The sequence below is a fragment of the Amia ocellicauda genome, chromosome 9 (genome assembly GCF_036373705.1).
Source record: "Amia ocellicauda isolate fAmiCal2 chromosome 9, fAmiCal2.hap1, whole genome shotgun sequence".
Classification (NCBI taxonomy): Eukaryota; Metazoa; Chordata; class Actinopteri; order Amiiformes; family Amiidae; genus Amia; species Amia ocellicauda.
This window is the reverse complement of record NC_089858.1, coordinates 25,415,998-25,438,704: the sequence shown is the minus strand read 5'-3', so window position 1 is coordinate 25,438,704 and position 22,707 is coordinate 25,415,998. Positions and strand designations below refer to the sequence as shown.

Sequence of the window (22,707 nt, the reverse complement as noted above, 5' to 3'; positions counted from 1 at the left end):
GTGTGGATGAATAAAGCACTTATGTTACAGAAAGAGGACCTTGTTTGATTTTACATTTGCAAAGTAGTACCACAGCCAAAAATATTATTTCCCATTTGTTTTTTTATGTTTTTTTATTTTTCTCACAAGCAAAACAGGTTCAACACTTCAAGACGAAACCTATCCACAATAGCAAAAACCATACCAGGCTAGTGTCTTACATCCTTTTAATCCATGCTCTTCAAAAATATTTTGTCAATATAGCACTGCAATCCTCCAGTTTTACCTTTGCCTGAAAATGCTAATCCTTGGCCCCATGTGCATATATTAATTCATGGACCCCTACCAAGGTATTTAATGGCATGCTGTTATGAATATATTAGAAAGTAAATTTCCCAGAGTTTTATCATTTTTAGTAACATAGAAGGCTTTGCAATATATCATCATTCTTACAATCCTGACCTTAAGTCCACAGAATACCTATGGGATTAACTGGAATACTGAATCAGGAAGAGACCCCAGATGTATTTGTATTATGTACTAGAAATCACAGCCATCATAAAGGCCAAGGGAGGGACTACACTCTGAAATAATTTTTGATAGATATTTTTTTAAATTATCATTGTGTAGTATATTGTTAGCATCATAAGTGACTGACTAAAAGCAGTTGAGGCATATGTAGAATTGTATGTGCATGTGAAAATAAACTGAAGATAAACACCAGAAAACATCTACAGATTGAAGTTCAAATTAAGGGAAATGTGCTTTAAAGATGATCACCAGAGATGTAGAGAGGAGGGAGTGGTGTCAAAACAACAGCTTGAAAAATGTACTGTCTCTGTGTCTGTGTTATGTTTTTATTTGATTATTTATGCATGTATTGCTTTGTTTTTCCTGTATTGGCCCTGGTTACTGCTGTTGATAAATGAGACCCATAGTTTGGAAATCAATTACATATTCTAGCCTTTCACAAACATATTGAACTATGGATTTATTTATTTCACTTAAGTAAGACATGAAAATACAGTACCTGTGGTGGACACAGTCTTGGCCAGGATCCAGATATGATCAGGTTAAATAAATGAATGATTAAATAAATAAATAAATGTAGTCAGTTCTTACATACGGTAACTCAGCGTAGTTATATGTTTGATCAGTAGGAGGCTCTGTTTCACAGTAATTGTAGTTGGTTAGCATCACAGATGATGCACCTTTTTCTTTCTTTAATAGGAGATCAGTTGCTATTAGGAATCAATTAGCTTTTTTTCCTAGGACTGGATGACAAGTGATTAGAAAAACAAACAAACATGAAAACGCACTGTTTCATTCAGATAGATCTCCAAGCACCCATATGCAAAACTCACCAATTTATAACATGTTTATATATTTATATTGAAATATAAATATATTACAACAAGTAAGTCAAGTGGCAGTGGATAGAGCAAAATAGTGTTTGTTTTCTTGGTTTACATTTTTAAATCTCCTATTGTACGTGGACTGACTTACTGTTTTGTTATGCTTTGTTTTCTCTTCTTACATGGTTATTTTTGTTATATGGCAACAGAGAGAGAGAGAGAGAGAGAGAGAGAGAGAGAGAGAGAGAGAGAGGGTTTTGTTGTTAGAAACCAGGCAATCATGTCCCATACCTACAGGAGGTAAATCCTGCAAGGTCATGTGTAGCATTTTAAGCAGATTTTCACACGAATCATATCAACTTCTTAGAAATGCAAAAGTTTCTGCAGGATACTATACAGGTTGTGCTTAATCGCTAAAAAACATTTGGAATATTTCGATTTCTATCTAGTATTGCCTTCGTCACTTGTGAGATTCCCCAGGCCAATTCATCAAAGGCAGCACAGACAGCTATTAGTGCAGTCCCAGCAGTGACATGGTTAAACGTCTGCCTCGTTTTTTTCCCCCCTCTATCTCCATGCTTCTAATCCGCACATGCGCAGTGAGCGGCTCTATTGTCTGCGAACGGCAATGTGAGGAGAAGCTCGGAGAGGGTGCGAGCATGAGAGCAGAGGGGAGCGGCACACAGTGACCCGACTCCGGGGCAGAGAATAAACCTGACACCGACACGCCGTGGTAGAGGGACACATTCACAGATTGCAGCAGTTGCCATGAATTGTTAACTGAGCAGCCCTGGGAGGGAAGACGCAACAAGGGGGGGAGATACTGCAGATCGGCGCAGCTTTAGGATTTGTCTGTTGTTATTTCGGCTGGCAGGCTGTTACACTGTTTCTTGTTGCAGGAAACGTGTTGCTCTTTCGTTTGTGTCACGCATTGTGTCCAGCGCGCACCGGGACCTTTAACTCGCCCATGTTGTGGCTGGAGGAATGCGCTGTTGCATTGGTTAGACACAACTGGTTCAGTCAGACTTGACAAGCCGGGATTTTTTTTACCGCTCTGGTTTGTCACTGGCACCAGCGGACCTGGGCTTATTTAGACAACGGAAGACAGGGCGCATCGAGGGGGCCGACTTCTCTGCACGGCTCTCCAGTAACGAGGACACCTGTTCCAGCGCACCCTCTCCCCATTCCTCGGGCGCTTTGAATGGGGGGCAAGCAGAGCACGGCGGGGCGGCCCCGAGGAGCTTTTCCCGGTGTCTCGACGGATGACAGCGCGGTGCCACCTGCGGCCCACTTCGGGCACTACCGGGCTGGCGGGGCGATGGGGTTGCGCAGCCGGTCGGTCAGCTCGGTTGCCGGGATGGGAATGGACCCCAGCGGCGCGGTGCCTTTCGGATTTTATGCCGGCCGAGGAGCTGGGGACACTGATAGAGCCGGAGGAGGCTCGGGTGCGGACACAGCCCATGGGCACGGCTACCAGGAAACGGGCGGTGGGCATCACACGGACGGTATGCTTTATCTGGGATCCCGAGGGTCGCTGGCGGACGCGCTGCCTCTCCACATTGCGCCCAGGTGGTTCAGTGCGCACAGCGGTAAGTGCGACGCACCAATAGTGATCCCTGTCGCCGTTGTTGGGAAGGAAGATTACAGTGGAGAGCATGACATCAGTATTATTAATACTTGTACTAGCATGGCGTATAGCGCTACCTTGAACTTTTGGATCACCCTTGTCGCTGAGCTGCTGTGTGCTGCAGTAAAGGTTACAAGTGCCGTCTGCCTTGCAGGAGGAGTTTATCAATCGCGATCTAGTGTTGCGAGCATGCAGACACAGGATATAGCAGGCTGAGAGAAAATCTGATGGAGATCATTATCATTTGGGGTCACGGTCATCTATTATACGTCATACAACCACCCTATAATATATACATAAATATTGAATTGCAGTGGCCTCTGTCGGGTATCCAAGGGCTCTGGTAATCTGTAGACAGGAAGATAAGGAAAGGGATCCTGCGAACTGGGGAAATGCAGTTAAACATGTCTCTGGTTATGCCAGGTAGTTGCTGAGCTATTTATTCCAGCAATAGAGGAGCTCGGGTGACTCGCCAGTGAGGACCAGCAGCGCACTTGCATTGCTTTCTTCAGCTGAAGTATTAATCAGTTTCAAAAGATGGAGTCTCCGTCGATAGCCCCGACAAATCAGTTGTCTGAGATCTAATGTGTGTAAAATGGCTGTTCCTCTGCCTTTTTGGCGATAGTGTTCAGAAAGCTCTCAATGCAGTTTTGAGAGAGGTGGAATAACTCCTATGCATGGCTGGGTTAGAAACTGGCAGAGGGAAGAGAGGGGCCTTGAGGCAGCTACAGGCTTCTCTTGTCAGGGTCATGTATGTACTTAGCTGATCAGCCTACTCAGTAGAGAAAAATGGTTACAGATTGCTTGCAGATACAAAGTGACTCTTATGCTGGGCCTTTTTATTTCCCAAAGCATGAATGAGTGCCCTATACATTAACCAATACAGGGTGGATTGATCCAACATGGTTTTTAAACACAGATTATTTGAACTTGGTGATAAATGTATCAAGTCACACTGTTTGACTTTCGTTTCCAGTTAGTCCTTTGAATTGTTGAAAGAAAGGGCAGCAACATGATGTAGGAACAGAACATTTTAGTCAAATTATACACAATAACTTAATATATTAATCTGGTACTCCGATATGTCACTTAATAGCCATTTAACATGGTTGCACTAATATGAAATGGGCCTGATCATCAGAGAGTAGATTCATGTGGTTAAGGTTATATTTGTCAGGTGCTTAGGAAGTCTCTAAACTGACAAGAAAAAAGCAATTCGCAACACCAATTGGAGTATATTGAGTATATGTTGACATCAAACCTGTGAAATCTGTTTGTTTATTGCTATAATCGCAAAGCTGAAATATACTCTTAGATGATACACATCTTTGCCTTTGTATTTGAGTTGCAGATAATTAATTTAGAGGCTTGTGTGATGTGGAAGCAGACACTCAGGTGTTGACCTTGTTTTTGCAAGAAACACAATCTGTGATTCTCAAGACGAAGCAGGGTGTTGACACACATTCAAACGAATATGTCAGGGGGGCAGGTGCTAGGTCACAATGCCACATCAAAGGCATTGTTTGCTTTTCCGTTTCCCAACATACAATCGGTTTTAGCCATCCTACAGATTTAAGCGAGGGTGGTGAAGTTACTTCTTGGAGTGTCTGCTGTTCTTTATTCCAGCTGACTCCTCCATTTACATCATTAATGAATTAATTAACTGGGCAAATGTTGCCTATCTAGGATTCCGAATGGGCACCTGACCCTGTATCTTTAATGAAGTGTGTGCTTGAAAAGTGGCATTAGGCTGCTTATCATGGTTCCTGTTGTTAGGCAATAGCAGGTGGTTTTATAAACAAAAAAGGGCAACGTACATAATTTTTAATTATGGAGCTGTTAAATAATGTTGTGTCCAAACGAATTCTATGTCTATCCTATTATTTACTTTATCTTCAAGTTTTGCAGAGCTGTGCCGTATTAAAAGGAGCTCAGCTTTAGCACTATAATAAAACAACGCCGTGCTCAAAATGGATAAGATAAAAAACATGGCAATATAAGGAAGCTTGGCCTTGTGGTTGATGCAAAGTGTGTTTCAAAAGCTCAAGCAGTAGAGTAATATTTATACTGTATTTATAATGCCACATGTGCATTGTAGGAAAGAAATTTTTAAATTACAGAGTTTTGTATTTACTCAGCGACTTTGTTTATGGGGGTTATTCCAGGATTTAAGCATTATTCTTCATTTAGGCAATTCATTTTTTTTGTTAAAGAAAAATTGGGCAGGTAAACCAAATGTATACATGTGCAAGGTTACAAACAGGAGAATGCCATTCAGTTTATTTTGCTTGCTAGGCTGCTAGTAGCTTATTGATTCAATAACTTTATCCAGATGATCCAGCATCTTCAACTTTGCTTGGCAGTTCTATGCAGCCATAAGTAATAGAAATGTCCTGGGGCTGTTCAGTTCCAAGATGACCATATTGCCCCAATTAAAATGATTCAGATAAGGCCAAAACAAATAGGTGATTATTGAAAGTGTTAGGAAGTGTTTCTAGCAATTCTGTTATCTAATAATTACATCATGTGACTTCAATTAATGTCATTAATGATTGCTAAATCTGTTGCTGTCTTCCATTATCCACGTTCACCTTTCAGAGGTGATCTGTAGCATTATCTATTGTAACCTCCATTCTTCCCTTTCAACAAGGATATATCCCAAAAACTGGGATGCAAGCCCAGGATGCAAGGATACATCTTGCGTTTATATCTCTTGAGGAAAAAATACCATATAGGCTAGTTATTATAGCCAAAGTAAGAAAATGTAAAATTTGTATAGCACCAACCAGACAACCATAACTGAATAGTTAATATTTGAGCATAGTTGGGTTATGAACTGAAGAAAGTCATGTCCTAAGGAGAAAAGCTATGTTCAAGCATTACACTTAAGAAACTAGATACTTCATCACCCTGTGTCAACCACAATGGGATGCCCCTCTTGTTTTCAATTTGAACTTCTGTCTCTTTCTGTTCAGATTGAAGTAGAAATTTTGGGCTGACTGTAAATCTTCAGGAACGTCATTTCTTTTTGTCTTTTTCCAGACTAGAGTTTTCTCTCTCTCACTCTCTCTCTCTCCCCCCATTATCGATCTGCCTCTGGATTTCGTATGTTTACACCTTGGGATTTGTGTTTTGATGCTGCTCTGTTTGTTTTTCTTCTTTCTTTTTGGAAAAACTGTTTTTATCATTTGGTGACCAGTCTTGTTTCCCCTAGACCATTGTATAGTTATTGCATTGCTGTACCTGCCTTACTTTTGGATATTGTACTTTTTATTCTGGAACAAAATGTTTTTTTTAGCCTTTGTCTTTTCTATTGTATCAAGGGTTTGCTCAGATAGACACATTTTGGAGTAGTGGTGGTTGTCCTTGGCAGCAGTGGGATCTTTTATAATTTGTCTGTGGTTTAGTTTGTGTCATGATCATACAACCACGTTCTGCTTTCATGAAATTGGCCAGTACACTGAACATCCACTAATCCAAGTTCATCTAGTTGTGACATTGTGAGGTTAGACATTCTGGAGGTTGAAATTGCTTGTATTTGTCTGCGTGAAAATAATGTTTCTGTGTCAAATACATTGTAGAAGTGGCATGTCTGTGCATTTACATTTGAAGGCAATTGATTACTTGATCCACTCAATAATACAGTTTGCATTTCTGAATCTTAATGACAGGTTAAATGGGAGGTTAAAAAACCCAACAAAACAATCAAAAAAACATTTCCTCTCTCTCTACTTTGAATTACTATCTTTTCCTTGGTAATAGGCACAAAACATCTTACAGAGGTTAGTCTGTATGTGTTTTCCCTCGGTTTGTTTCAACATTTTGTAAAAACAAAATAAACATGATTTGGCAGTGAAATGAACCTCAAAACATCCACATAGGGGCTGTTAAATATAGAGATCAACATAAACATTCTGACATGGTGCACTCAAAGCGTTCTTTCATCCACTTCCAGAGCTGAAATGTACCATGCCAAACAACATTCAAGGGGCAAGTACAATAAGCCCCTTCTATATACCCTCATCAAAGTCTCAGTTTTCTGGCTTGAGGGTCCTCTTACTCAACAGAGTCATTTACACATACACACACTGCATCTGCTGCTCTGATGCTGTTTTTGTTTTAGTTTTTTTTTCACCCCCAAAGGCAAATGCATTACCAGAAGGTAGTGGCTGCCAGTGCCTCCAGGGAAGTATAAAGCTTCATCCAGTTTCTGCTTCTAAGATGTCTCACTGGTACTGAGGAATAGTGAAGAAAGTGAAGGTGGCGCATTTGTGTGTGAGGAACCCATTAGTAATCATTAAAATAATTAAGCATTTTTACCCCTTACTCCTGACATCCCCAGCTTTGGAGAAAAAACAAACAAACAGCATAAACCCTCATCAATTATGGTCTAAAATAAATATGAACATGGGAGTTCTATCAGTTAGGGTAATTTAAGATAATAAGACTTCCTTCAAATGGCTATTTCAGGTTCAGCTGTGTAGAAATTAAGCAGATGTTTGTCTATTAGAGTAGGTTAAATGTACTAGACGTAGGCACTGCAAAATAGTCATTTATACCATGTATTAAGTAGGAAGTGTGAGTGTGTGTGTTTTTTGTGCCATGAACTGGCATTCTGATATTCAGTGATATGTGGAGATGGGTACATCACATCCTTGCTGGGAATTTCCAGCAGCAATTATGACTAATTCACACGGGCGTTTTACACCACATCTTGCTAGAAATGCTGTTCTGAAACACTTCACCTGAACTGTACAGTAGCAGTGGACATCACACTAATGCGATTTGAGTTAAAATAGCATTTAGTCTTAAGTTAATGCTGATCTAATAAGCAATATGTTGTACATTCCTCTTGGGAGGGAGAGGAGAGGTGGCGAGAGCATAGAAACTCGTTAGCTGAAAACAAGCCTATCTGGAAATATCCACCTTTGTTTCATATTCCTCTGAGGGGTTGCAGGGTTGCAATTGGCACTACCAGGAAAAGTGTCTTTTAATCCTTCACTTTGTAAGAACTCCATAATCATTTGTACAAAGTGTTCTACTTTCAGATCACTGCAGTTGACTCATGAGGCTGAGCAGCCGAGCAGCACTGCAGTTTGCGAATATAAAAATGATTGTATGTGGTACAGCCCTAATATTTGTTTATAGGGTCATTGTTTAAAATGGAAGGGAAAGGGTTCAGTTTCATCGCTGATCTTCATCTTTAATAATGCAGGCTGATTATTTAAGACTATCACTTAAAGCTGTGCTTTCACAGATCCTGCATAGCAATCCAGTAGAAAATCTGTATGAATCTGAAAAGCAACCGTAAAGGTATAAATGTGCATCTGGCAAGAAACAATGTAGATAAATTAAATAAGCTGGTGTCTAAGAGCAGAATCCTACAATCTGACATTGGGTCATAGACATGGAAATTAAGGAAGGGCGTGTGTGCTGCATTAATTGATCAGCAATATGGTTGAAATGAAGGCTAAATGAAGGGTTGGAACTGAGTCATGATGTGATCTAAGTTAACATGCCTATCTGCCTTTGGGGCAGAGAGTAAGTTGCTTAGCTATGGCACCCTGGGAAGAGCAGGTAAGAAAACACGCTGTTAGCTTTGTGAGATTCAGTGTACTGCAGGTGAATTCACACAGATACCTGAAAGAGCCATGGGAATCTCCCTGGTGGCTAGCCAGCCTGTAAGAAATCAAAACTCCTATTGATGTGTGGCGTCTTGTCTTTGTAAGATTAATTCTCAAAGTCTTCGCCAAGTCCGACCATATCAGAGTGAAGCTATCAGAAATTAGGATGTGTTCAGATCTTTTATTTTTTGCTCCCTTAGCTTGAATTAAGTTGAATTAAGGCTGATGTTGTTCAAGGAGGGAAAACACAACTGCACATCTCCACCATATTACAATGAGTACTTTTGGCAGTGGTGGATTTGTCCAACACCTTCATCGAGTTTTGGATAGCTTTCCTAAATAAAATAAAATGTTGTTGCAGAGTATTCACTGTTCACTGTTACATGATGGATGATAAGTTATGATTCTTTTTTTTTTTTAATTTGCCAGAATTGCATAAAGCTTTTTTGGTACAACTAGGGCTATATATCATTTTTTTGTTTAATTGTATTATTGCACTGTGTAAGCAATTACTGTCTTTATGGATGTCATGTTGAGCTAACAATGGGAACAATATTACTCCTGGTGCCAGTTTTTTTTTTTGTAGACAGAACACTAAAATCTCCTAAAATAGCTGATTCATTAGTGATGGTATTAAACTTTTATGGAATCTTATCTGTAAAACCTTCAATGCACTGTTATGGGGAGATAAAGTTAACTAAATCAATTTCAGTCTTGTAGAGGGAAGACATGTATATGAAACTAGGTGATGTGTGGCTGTTTAAATAATAGATCTCTGCAAAGCTCTGTTTTGGACAGCATTCTGTATTCTTAACAAGATGCACAAAACCCATTTGAGATGTTTGACCCCTAAGCCAAACCTTTGTTTTGTGGCAGAACATTTAATCTTGCAGTGTCCCTCAGAGGTAGTCTTTGTGCATTTTCATGTAATTACTTATCTTCAGTTTCCAGTCCGAAGGCAATCTGTTAATGTAACTAGTCTCGTACAAACGAGAAGGAGCAACAAAAGACTTCAGCTTCTTCTTTTTTTGGTATCAGATGTGTTGGTGTCCTTTTTTTCTTTTTTAATTCTAGATCACATTTGTAAAAGGGGTATTGTGATGCTGTGTGGAACTCAAGGACCACTACATGATGGTTGTTATTGACCCTATATTCAAAAGTTTTAGAAGTTGGATATCAACAGGTGGATATGTGCTAAATTTTATGTAAGCCCTTTGATGGGAGTTCATTAAGCGAGCCAGATCAGCTTTTAGAAGTAAACTTGCCAGCAGATTCTTTTCTCTTTTGGAAATCAGTTTACTTAATTAGTCCTCATTTACACACAAATATATTACCTGTTGTCTAAAGTTAAAAAAAAAAAAAAAAAAAATCATAAAGTTCTGGTGAGTTATTACAGGTTCCTGAAGATCCAAGTTGGAACCAGTGCAGGAGCCAGGTCGGTATAGTTAAATGTCTGAAGTGCTGTGCCCCTGTAAAATTGGGTCTGGAGCAGTAAAGATGTCAGCTGTAATATAGTGCCAGCAGTCTTGTCTGTTTAATTTAGTGTGCAGAGTGACAGTCTGGCATGTATTGAGGTCTGGGGCAGTTCACGAATGCTGATTTGTGTCTGGGTCCCACTGGTATTTGTGTACAAGTGATTTTTACACCATCTGCTCTAAAGAAACAACCTCCAGCTCAAATTTAAACTTCGCAGTTAGGCTCAAGTTAGGCCAGGCATAGTAATCAGATCCATTTCAGGTGTTTACAAGCTGCAAGCCCTGCTGCAAATTTAAGATGAGAAGCTGTGTATTCAGTATAGTTTTACTCCATTTCTATCGGTGGAAATGTATGTATAATATGGTGACAAGCTTGGGTTAACCAGCATCTGGTACTGGTTCATGAAAAAGCCTTCAGCACACAGAATCTGATATGGATCCAACCACAATTTACTTGGAGTTGTATTTCTCTGTATATCCTGCCTTTGATGTGGGGTACAAGCCTGCAATGAAACCTGGACATCCAGCAGAACAAAACAATTATTCAATTGTTTAGATTGTTTTTCTGGGATGGGGTTAGAAGGACACTGCAGTGATTAACACTTAAAATTGAAGACCAGCTGGGAGAATTAGTATTGATTGACCAGCACTTTGTGGGAAGAAATAGAGAGAGAGAGATATTTTGCATACATTTCTTCAATTCCTCCCAGTTTATCACAAATCAGCTAATTGTTGTCCTGCAGCTCAACTGTGCAGAATGACCCTCTGTAGGTCTTCCAGCAGCATCCAGCTTCGGCGAGGGAAGTAGGTCACTGTCACTGTAGGCCGGAGAAGTCTGATTTTCTTCTCCCCAAAGGCTGACTCCTGTTTACAGTACAGATTGATACAGCTACAGGCCTAGGGCTGCTGTTGCCATGCCAACCAGACTGTCATCTCAACTGTAGAAGTCTCATCCCCACACCCCTCCAACAATCAAGTGTCCCCAGGCCCCTCTGGACTCTGGCAAGGGAAATTTTGGAAATGATCACCCACACAAGCATTCAGCAGACACCCCTGCAGGGGAGACGTCAAGGCTTGGGAGACTTAAAGAGCTCAAAAGAGAATAACCAAGTAGGAATGTTTCGCTCTAACTTACTTAATCGAAAAGTGAAAATAGCAGTTTACGATCAGCCCTATATGCAGACATTCAGAGTTTCACCTTTCTGCCTTTACCTTTCTCAACCTCCGTGTTCACCCTAAAATATCTTCGGGTGTGAGCAACGATTACATTTAAAATGAACCTATTACTTTGTACTGTGTACTTCATTATCAAACCTGTGCTATTAAATTCTCTTTGGTTAATACTGAAGGTCATTTTAATTTGCTGACGTTGGAACACTAAACGATCTCCTGCTGATATCAGTCCCCCTTCTAGGGATTATTAAATAATTATAAGCTTGTGCAGCTCTGGGGTCTACATGCCTGATGCTATAGAGCTTTGTAAAACTTTGATATCCGTAGATTAGGCGTGCGCCATGTAACGCACTTAGCGAGACATTCTTTTTATTATTTGGATTTCTTTGTATTAACAATGACTTAATTAATAAACTGACATTTGCCTCATTCCAATTAGTATTTCCTGTTTGTTTTAAATTCCTGATTTCTTTCCGACTGTGCAAAATATCACTTTCTTTTATGCCACATTCCATTTCATACACGGTGTGTGTATAATTGATTGAATATACAATTTGTGAGTTTTAACTAACAGAAGCACGTGCTAATGTTAGCCTTTAGAAGAACTCTTGTGTCAAAAAGAGCCTTTTATCCAGGCTTCAGTTTCTAACCATGGTAACATCAACCTCGCTGCGTGAATTGTTCGTTCTGCGGTTTAATCTCTTGAATGTCATTTTTCATGTTAAACCAACATGACAATGCTGTTCTACAAGATAAATGGCTGTAGAAGGTGGTGGCGGTAATTTGGGAAATCTTTGTTTTTAGTGCTGTACCTCAGTTTGCATCAATATCATGCCTCATCCCTGCCTGACATCAAGCTGCATTTAGAGGAGCCGGACAGCTTTAAATAGTCAATCACACAAGTTGTACAGCACCACCTGAAGTACAATTGGTCTTACGTCAGTCACAGTAGCTGTGTTTACATTTCGGCTACATGGCATTCCTGTATGTTTGATGCATATCCCTTGTCAGTTTGTTACTCATAGTGATATTAAAAGGTGCCTTTTAAAATAAATAAATAAATGATTAGCTTCTGTTTGCATCACATTGAAGTCAGATAAGGAAAACAATCTTGCTGTATCCGTGGTCATTTCATATGCAGAGACACTAACGTGGTTCCAGTATGAAATGCTATTAATTAAATAGCACTTCTGGAACTGAACAGGGTAGCTGTGAAGTAGTTTTTTTTGTTTTGTTTGTGGCTTATTGGAAAACCATGTGCCAAGCTCAGTATCTCGCTCACTGGCTGTTTTAAAACCAACCTTTTAACACCATCATCTCAAAGAAGCAGACAAAATAGTGGTAACATAAAATGTAAATGTTACTGCATACACCCCTTTAAAAAAGGACTTAGCAGAAGAGAGCTGGTCTTAAATAAATAATTCAAAAATATAAAATGGCCAGATTACTCCAGCAGGGGTGAAAATGCACTGAAAACACAACAGATTTTAAAGCAAGTTAGCAAGACATAAAATAATGATGTGCTCAAGTCAGTGCTCCGTGTCTAACTTTGTGACAAAAAAGTGAATAAGCTCTCTGTTTAGCTGTATAATAAAGCCTAAAGGGAAACCGTATTCATTGTAGTGCTTTGTCTTCTCCTTAAGAAGTGAAACAATTATGAACAAGTTCCTATTTATTTTGTTAATCTAATTGCATTCAAGACAAAGCAAACACAGAGAGCGGCATGACACTACATTAGTCAGACCACATCTACTTAATAATGTGGCAGGATAATACCACTGCAGCAATGGCTGGAAGTGAAATTGAATATATGTATTCTTCAAAAAAACAGCACGAGTGCTCTTAGATTTCAGTGTTGGGACCTGCAGGTTTTGGGCAAATTGAGGCCAAACACAATCTGTGCCATCATGAGCGGTGACTGGGGTTATAACCCTATGGGTGGGGGTGAAAATTAACCTTTCAGAAGTTGGTCCTGAAATGGGCAGAAGACAGAGGGTTTCAAGGTAAAATCAGAGGGGTGCATAAAGCAGAAATCTGAAATGTCGCAAATGCGGCACCTTGAATGTTTAAAACATCTTGGCAGTGGAGGTGTTGCTACAGAAGCTCACATTATGACAATGAAAGCAGGGTTTAGGTTTTACATGTCGCAGAAGCCAAAAGCTCCAGCAGGTACTATACCCCAGAGACAGGGTGTGCACGATTTCCTTCTGTTCTACATCCTTCACTGGCAATGCCACTGAAGCAGATAATGTGGCAGAGGCCTTTGGCACATGTCACAGGTGTTTCTGTGCACTAACGATGTTGTACCCGTGTGGTTTGGGTGCTTCCCTCGCACCAAAACGGATTTTACAGCAGCTTTGGTTGTGTGATGAAACAAACAAGTTGTACAGCACTGTCTGATGCAGCTGCCAAGAGACAGGGCATGGATTAGAATTAGAGTAGGACTGTACTCCCTAAGCAGGATGAGGTGTGTGTGTGTGAGAGTACATGCTTGTGTCTGTTTTGTGTGTAAGGCCCTGGGAAATCAATGTGCACATCCTTTGCGAGTAATCAAACGGCATTCATAACTGTAGCAAAATAGTATGAGTCAACTTAAATCACATGCGGGAAGATCAGCGGAGAAAAACAACAACAGCAGTTGTTGACCGAGAGCATATAAAATGTCTGTTACAGTCATATTGTTTAATTCTGTCTTGTCGTGAAGGCTACCAATTCTCTACGGATGTACATCATTGTATCCACGACGGCATAAAAGGTTTTAATCTGAAACTGTCTGTATAGTCCATTGATTGCAGATTGAAGGTGAAATACACTACTTAATTAAATCTCGAGTGGGCAGCTTTTATAAATGACAGTTGTTAATGTCTTCATCTTGACAATGCGGGAAAGCAATTAAAAAAGACAACTGAATGGCCCGATATATTTAACAAAATAATAATTTCAGTTCAGGAAATAGGGATAATGTTAAATTGCAGTCTCTGGTAGACGATTTCTACAAATGGCAATCACAACGAGTCAAGGATAGATGTTACATTATGTGCAGGATGTAAATTTGTCAGGAAGATATTAATTTAGTTACACAGAATCCTGAGATGAAAGAGATGGACAACCCAAACTATTACAGACCAGATAACAGATTAGGCTACACAAAGGTTCAAGAAGCTATTCATTGCAAGCCGACTAGCTCAGTGGACAAAATGGCTCCTTGTTTTGTTAACTTTCTTAGGTTGTTACCTTCCTCTCCAAGAAGTGTCCTTGTGCTTCCCGTTTTATTAGTCTTACATTCTACAGACAAGTTCTCATTGCTTGGCAAACTGTAAACTATCTTTGTGATGATACAGCTCAAGAACAATATTTAAACCGCTTTCTAAGCCCGTATTTTACAGGAAAGAGGCAGGAAGGAGGGTGAATAAATTAAAATAATACAGCTTTCTGTTTTCATGTGCATTGCAACATTACTTTCATCAGACAATGAAGGAAACCACAAACTAGGTTGGTGAATAAAGGTTAAGTTGTGTGGTACTTCTCAGCAGTGTTCATTGATAAGGGTTGGTGTGACAAGACAAACAAGCCTCTGAAGCCCACATCCTTACTGAAATCACTCAACAGTGAATGAAGGGAATGGCCAAGCCAGAACTTCTCAGCCTTCCTCTTTAGATGTCTTACACTGTGCCTGCATGTTACAGTGCTAGAAATAAACACATTTAGCTTGTTCTTTGGTATGCTGTTGATGTCCTGTGTGTCATACAATCCTGGAAACTCTCTATATAATAACAATGTTTTCTGAGATTTACATGAAGCTTCTAAGTGAAGAAGCTGGAGAAACTCAATGGCACATAGTCATGAACCAACTTTGGCATGCCTTCTGCAAAGAGTGTTGCTAAGGTTTATTTTTTGCTTCAAATGAAAATATTTCTTGTGCTATAGATCAACATTTGTAGGGCAGTTGTCTTTTTTTCTGAACTACTATTATAGCAGACACAGCTCATACCAATCCTGCCCACAGACACTTGGACAGCAACAACTGGGGATCCCCTACTCAGTACACCAGGCTTCCAAAATTGCATTATCACACCCCCTGCACATAGTATCACTGATCTATCTGCAGTAAGATGAGCCACTTAGAGATTCCTGATATTTTGCATGTGTCAGAAAATAAGCAGTATAATGTAGGCCCTATGTATCTTTTCCATTATTTCTTTCTTTCAGGGATAGTTTACAAACTTTTCTTGTATATTGTATTACATCTTCATTCACTATGCATGTGTCTTTTTTGGGTAACTTTTTTTTTTGTCTGCTGCTTTCTGTAAGTGGATATGGAAAAGGTAAAGGCATACCAAGATCCTTCCATTTGTATCATTTTCTCAGTGTTCCTACCTAATATGGGTAATTCCGGATACTGGACATAACTTCAGCTTGTATAACAGATGGTAGAAACTTTGTGTTAAATTTCCCCGCCAGCTCCTCTTTCTTGTCATTCCTATTTGACCATGACATTTAATGGTACTAGTGCAGATTGCAGTGGCTGAGGTTGACTGACTTAAGTGTGTCAACTGAACAGCCGTTTCTGAGCGCTGTTTTTATGGCTCGGTATTCCATGAAAACCACATCAGATTCCTAAAAAGGAGTCTTTTCTATATGGAAGTGACAGTATGGAAAGCATGTGAGGATGAAACGCAGGTCTTCAGTAGTACACATCACCTCTGTTTCCATGTGACATGACACAAGTTGCTATTTAAATGAATTATCCACAGAGATGAGGCGTGTCTTTTATGTTGGTAACGGTGTCAGTATAGGATCAAAATAGCTGCTTGATCACCAAAATGGGAGTTTTTCCACAACAAAACACGATGGTCATACCTCCTATGAATGGTAGAAAAAAATAATAACACTGAATTTGTGAAAATAAGTGCCATCCAGATGAATGGTTCTTCTTGCTTCTTAAAGGAAAGACAGCTTTTCATGTTTGGTAAGATGCAGTTAAGGAAATTTAAGGAAACAAAGCGGTAGCTTTGACACAACTGTAACTGCAAAACGCGAGGCCCTTTTATTCTTCACATTGGAAAGGATGCTCTGAAGTAAGATGTAAAACTTCAGATTTCAATAAGCACACTGTCGCCTAGAGAATTGAAGTTTGCATTCTCCCATTGCCATCTCTTTATAATTTAATCGGATGTGGGAAATCAATCAAGTTAATCCTGCCAAGTGACTGATGATGCTTCTGTTCTTTGACCATGGCATTGATTAAATGTATTCAGTCTAGAGATGCTTTTTCAAGGCCACACATGTATAGGGACCATGAAATACAAATTCACAATAGAAAATAGTCAGGCAGCGAGGAAACTAGGAATTGATTTAATTCTATTTTACATGTGGCTTTCAGACTAAACCTGTTATCTCTCTTTTAATGATCACAAGAATCTGGCCTATAAAGTCAGTGCAAATGCTCATTCGGAGCGAGCCAGGCAACTGTGATTCGGTTGTCAGATTAGCCAAAGACAGCCAAGACTATTTGAATAATACTCTTTCTTTAGGCAGTTTTCCAAGACGGTTAAAGACTGCTGTTGTTACACCCATTTTCCAGACATCTCGAAAACCTGATGGATGGCCTAATTTCTATCCAATTTCAAACATTCTCTCCCTCGTTCATGTTTTGGACAAGTTTTGGCCAAACTAGATCCATGAGCCTTGAAGTTTGCATGATTTCCCAGTTAAATCCCAGTCACGTGTTTTTTGTTTTTTTTGGTAGGGGGGATAGTGCTGAGACAGCTGTACAGATTGTATTGTAATGTTAAATTCTGTAAGTTTCTTTTACCATTGTGACATTACTGAATTTAACTGTTTCACCAAGGGATTATCCACATTTAGATCAGTATTAATACCTGGGTCAGCCTCTTTGACACTTTCTACACCATTACACTTGGTAAATTCTCCTCACCAGGTTTCCAGAGCCTGTGGAGGCCAACAGTGGGCCCTTATGTCAGGAATTTGCTAATTTATTCACCACACGTGTAGGGTATTTACAATGCAAAAACACAAACAGTCTTCTTTTCTCCGGTATTATAGTAGCATAAGAATCACTGTCTAATGAAAGTCTTGTAACTGACCTTGGCCACCATTCTTTCACCACCAATGCTTTATAATACATATCAAACCATTTTTCTTATTGATCTCAGAATTGCCACCAGATGTTAATGTGAGGACAACATGTTTCTGGTGTTGACCCATTCCATTGTCTGACCAAGCTAAAATCAACATTGTTCTCAAGGATTCGATCGATAAGCATACAATTCAACAACCGCAACAAATGTGGCATCCCTACTGTTGCAGCTGCCGTTGAGACTGACAGAGATGTCCTTGCAGAAGCAGATGCTCTTCATAGGAATACTACTTGTTGGCAAGCTGTGCAGCTGTATTTCTTCTGAAGATAAAATGGTCTTTGCATGTGTTTACATATAGGATAAAATGTTGATTTAATTTGATGTTAATTAAAATGAACAAATACTTGCATAAGTGTCCAAATATGGCATCCAAATATGGCATCCAAATATTAGTTCATACACTCTACTGACGTAGATATCTGGACAACTCCCATCTCCATAAGGCTGTGTCACGAAGGCTTAATGGACTGTGGGAAAGACATTAACCTTTTACTCTGTCCAGCGCAAGATAGTGTCCACATGGCTGTTGCAGTATTCAGATTCGGTTTGTTTCCTCGTTCCATCATTAAAAGGTCTAAACTGTTAGGCACTTCTGGAGACCCGCTGGAAACCTTTCTCTCTAGTTGATCACAGAGGTGCTCAGTGGAGCTTGCAGCAAAGCCGTTTGTAAGGTATTAGATGAAGTTAATAAAAATAAATGAGCATTCAGCACTGCATTTTGTCCTTTGAATGAATAAAATATAATGCCAAAGCAGCCAATGTAGTCTAATTCTGGTTCATTGAGTTTTTTAAGCTGAGGGTGAGGGGTACAATGCAGAGCAACTTAAATGGATTTCCGTTTCACAGAGGTAGAGTAAGCAAATGAAACGGGAGCCAGTCTTGACAGGATTTTGTCACCTTGCAATTCAAAACCCAACGAGGTAGCCCCTCCCGAGCTCTCGTCTGAATGTGTGATGTCAGAGAGACAGTACACTTGACTGTGTGGGAGAATGCTTTTTTTTTTAAAATAATAATTCTCAGAATTAAGAGGCTTTAAAATATGACTTCTGCGGAGAAGTGCAACACTGTCTCTCTTGTTCTGCAGTTTCCATGGGAACTGCTGTTACTACTTTTCCTGTAAGGTGAACTGTTAGCGCAGGCATCAGAAATAACTGTGGTACAGTGGAGTGTATGTTCTTTTGTTTAGTTTTTTTTTCCTTCGTGTTTTGCACCGCCATGTAGGGTGAGTTGGACTACCATATCCGGTGTAGAGAGGGAGAAAAAAACAAGGTACACATATATTTTGTATTGATGTGTGTACAATAGTTAAAGCCATATGCATGCTATGAAACTAGCAGGGAGTTGGAATTTTACAGGAAAAATAGCTGAATTGCTTTACTTGCCTATGGTTTAATAAGCATTTTCTCTAGGATCATCAGATCAGTGTGGTAACTGGTAATACTTTTTAGGGGAATATTTGATTATAGTGTCTGGTCCATATATTTCTTGTACAATGATCATGTAAATGATCAAGTAAACTGCCATGAGCTTACACTCTTGTTTTGGTGACAGGCTGCATTTTATTCCATATATTGTGCATTGTGTGTTCTTTCACAAACAAACAATATCTCTGTGAATTAAATTCTGGTGTGGCCAAAAATTACCTGCCAAATTTAAAATGGGTCCTATTGAATGTGCTTACACTGAAAAAGTGCTCCTAGCTCTAAAGAGAGGTGTCTACAGATGGCCCTCTGTAATAGTTAGGCTAATAGTTGCGGGGAGGCGTAATGAGTGCGTGACTGTTTGTATGGACTGTAGGTGTACAAAACTGACATTGCGCACAGCAAATCAAATATTAAAAAGCATGTCATGTAGAACAATATGTTAATGGCCAGTTTTTCAGCTCATGGTGATTGTGGTGTGTTGCAGCTGTGAAATGCTGGTTTTCCCCCTTTGAATTTAGAGCCCTCCAGCTCCCAGTTAGGTATTTGCTCATTTATGTGCAGCCTGACTCTGCACTTTCAGTCTGATCTAAATCTATCTGCCTGTCTGCCTCTTTCATTCTTTGTTTTAAAATTCAAATCTGGAAAAAGAACAGCAGACATTAAGCACTAACTGGATACCTCCTGTATCACCTCTTGAATGCTAAGCAAGGCTGAGCTTGGGCTCAGATTGGAGACCTCTATGAGCAATCGCTTGCCACTGTAAACTGTGTTCCATAACAGTGCCCAAGTACAGTAAGGCTCCCTGTGAAAGCTTTCCAATGAGACCTTTAAAGCAAGGGTCAGATCGCTTGTGGCCATTAAAGAGCCCATGGGACCTGGTGAAGGAATAGAGATGCTAACCCTGCAGCCCGGTTTAAATTCAGGCATTGTCTGTCTTACCTACATTCGCCTCTACAGGTGTAATTACTCACCCAGCCTCCTGATGTGTAGGTACAAGTGTTCTGCTTTGACACCCCCCACAGAAAGCTGCACTTCAGCGCTGGCTGAAAGGAGTCTCCTCCTACTTGTCAAGTGCTTTGGCATCCTTTGGGATGAAATGCATCATGTAAATGGTAGGCATTATTATGATGATGATGATTACAGTTTCCCCCATAAGGCCACCCTGTCCTGAGGGTGTTTCTTGTCGACCTTGCATTGAAACCACAGTTAAATATTAATAACAGATAATAATGGGCTTAATTTTGCATCTCTAAGACTGTGGTATGTGTGGATTAAAGTCTATTTTTTAATGTTTTGAATTGGCCCACTGAGGCTGGATCACTAGATTCATTAGAAGCTGAAATTGAGTCCTTTCTTCCACTAGAAGAATGTGTTATGTTCAAATAATGAAATAACTTGCCTAAAATGCTTGTCTTTATCAGAAGCACAGCAATTACCCACTGTAATTTACCTTATGATCTTTAGCAAAGGATGAGAACATTTTTCAGCATGGTCAATAAATAAATAATGATTCATTGCCTTACAAAGTGCATTTAGACAAAGGATTCTTGAAAATACATTTTCTGTATTTGTTTAACTATGCAGAAAACAGTGTCTAATGGCAGTTTTCATTTGCAACATTGGTTTTATCACTCATAAGCTGAATTAAGCAGTAGTAAAACAAATGCTTATTGAAATAAAACTGCTGTACAAAATCTAGATTCTAATGCATTTTTTGTTTTCCACTGCTATACACATGAGTGTGTTTGTTTCTGTCCCTGGTCTGTAAACCACAGTCTAATAGTTCCCAGATTTAATATTTTCAAACAATGTCTTCTTGAGAGGGAACATTAATTTCTGATGTATAGTTTTTAAATGCAAAACGTTCCACTTTATCTGGTGGAATTCCAGCAGCAGTTTATACACGGAAACTACAGTGTGGTCGTTTTTCCATGGCTGAATGCTGTAGTCATGTAAAAACCTGCTAGGCACTGATTTACATACTGACTTCACCTGATCCCAAAAATATAGAGGCATCAGTTGCCAAGAAGTGCAAATTAGCGAGTAATTTGAAAGGTCTGTGCTGACTGAGGCAAAATGCATTTGTGCCATACTGTTGCACCATGCTGAAGGCAACTCTGGTGCCTTCCACAGGTCACTTTGTCATTCATAAACAAAGCAAGCTAGGCTCACATGCTGCCGACTGCTTGGTCTTCCAATTTACGACAGCTTATCAGTATGGAACGCCCTTGAACTGTCATCTTAAACGGTTGGATTTCAAATCGCAAACTTTTCCCCATCTTTGTAACCTGGACTGATTTTAAGACAGGGCATCATACTTTTCTAATTAAATTGTATTGCATGATGGCTCATCACATCTATCCACGACTCCTTATGCAGTGGGCATCTCATGGTTAATCTCTGGAGTAAAGTACATTTAATTGGTAAATGCTGAATATAATGCAACATGCAATTTATTCCACGACTATGTATAGGGTTCCTGTGAGAGAGCATTACCTTTTGCTTGTTTTAACATTGAAAAGAGGTTTAGGAAGTGTTTTTCCCTTTTCACACCATTCTTTGTAAACCCTAGAAATGGTTGTGCGTGAAAATCCCAGTAACTGAGCAGATTGTGAAATACTCAGACCGGCCCGTCTGGCACCAACAACCATGCCATGCTCAAAATTGCTTAAATCACCTTTCTTTCCCATTCAGACATTCAGTTTGGAGTTCAGGAGATTGTCTTGACCAGGACCACACCCCTAAATGCATTGAAGCAACTGCCATGTGATTGGTTGGTTAGATAATTGCATTAATGAGAAATTGAACAGGTGTTCCTAATAATCCTTTAGGTGAGTGTATATATCCCACTATGTAAAAAAGTTCCTCTCTCTGTGAAATGTGCCTTATAAAAATCCCTGTACACAGACATAAATGAAATGGGAAAACACTGCCGCAGCCCACAGACAGTTTTTCTTGTTGGAAGCCCAGCCCGTCTGTTTGACACACTGCTCTAGCTTTGAGAAAGTGGTTAGCAAATTTTGCACTAAAAATACATGCAGCGACTTAGATAGGAGAGCTGCCCATTGCAACACCCGATCTTCGCGATTCTACATGCATCGAAGTGCCGTAGAAGAAAATGTTATGCAATCAAGGCGAGTGGGGGCCGCCCCTGTAACTCCCGGAAACAAAGACATATGCATTGTCATGGAGTACCTGCAGGTATTATTAATTAATTGTGTTTTTGAGATTTGCCATATAAATGATATGGGCAGAATGCGCAAAAAACAGGGCCCTATTGATAGGACACAAAATAGACGATATTTCTGGGGATGTAAAATACTAACTGAAGATTTCATTATTAGTTCAGAATAGTACACAAAATCTCCCTGATTTAAAATCGTTACAAGATCTAAAATAATTCTGAAAGGAATCCTTCTCAGCAACTGCCTTTTTGCTGTGTTGGAATAATTAGGCTGAAGAAGTGAAGTTGCTTCATGTCAACACAAATAATTGCTATGGGTCCAAATCCAGATGGTCAGCTGACTTGCAGTCAATCACTACGGAAACAGAGGTTAACGTGTGTTACGGTGTAAAGAAGCACAATAGGCTGCTATTGAATGAATAGGCAACTTCAGCTTGGCTGTATCTTGCAGCATTATACCCATGCTGAAGAGCACATACAAGATAATTGATCATACAAAATTAAACCGTACTTTCCATCCATGTTTCACGTTCATTCTGTGGAAACGGGAGTCTCGCGTCTCTTTCAAGGTCAAAGAAGACTGACTAAAAGAAGCCTGCATTAATTAAGTTAGTCAGTAAAGTGTTTTGACATTCAGATCCTATTAATCTCTGCAATAGTGTACACAAGCATTTAGCATGTCTTCCTTAGAAAGAGGATTATGCA

General features: G+C 39.7%; 1 protein-coding gene across 1 annotated transcript in view; it reads left to right on the top strand.

Annotated features, from left to right (window-relative positions):
* The first annotated feature begins 1,937 nt into the window (after positions 1-1,937).
* znrf1 (zinc and ring finger 1) overlaps positions 1,938-22,707 on the top strand; it is a 36,632-nt gene continuing 15,862 nt past the window's right edge. The window contains exon 1 of the mRNA XM_066713855.1: positions 1,938-2,923. Coding sequence (XP_066569952.1) covers positions 2,536-2,923 — 388 coding nt within the window. The 5' untranslated portion in view covers positions 1,938-2,535. The remainder of the gene's footprint in view (positions 2,924-22,707) is intronic.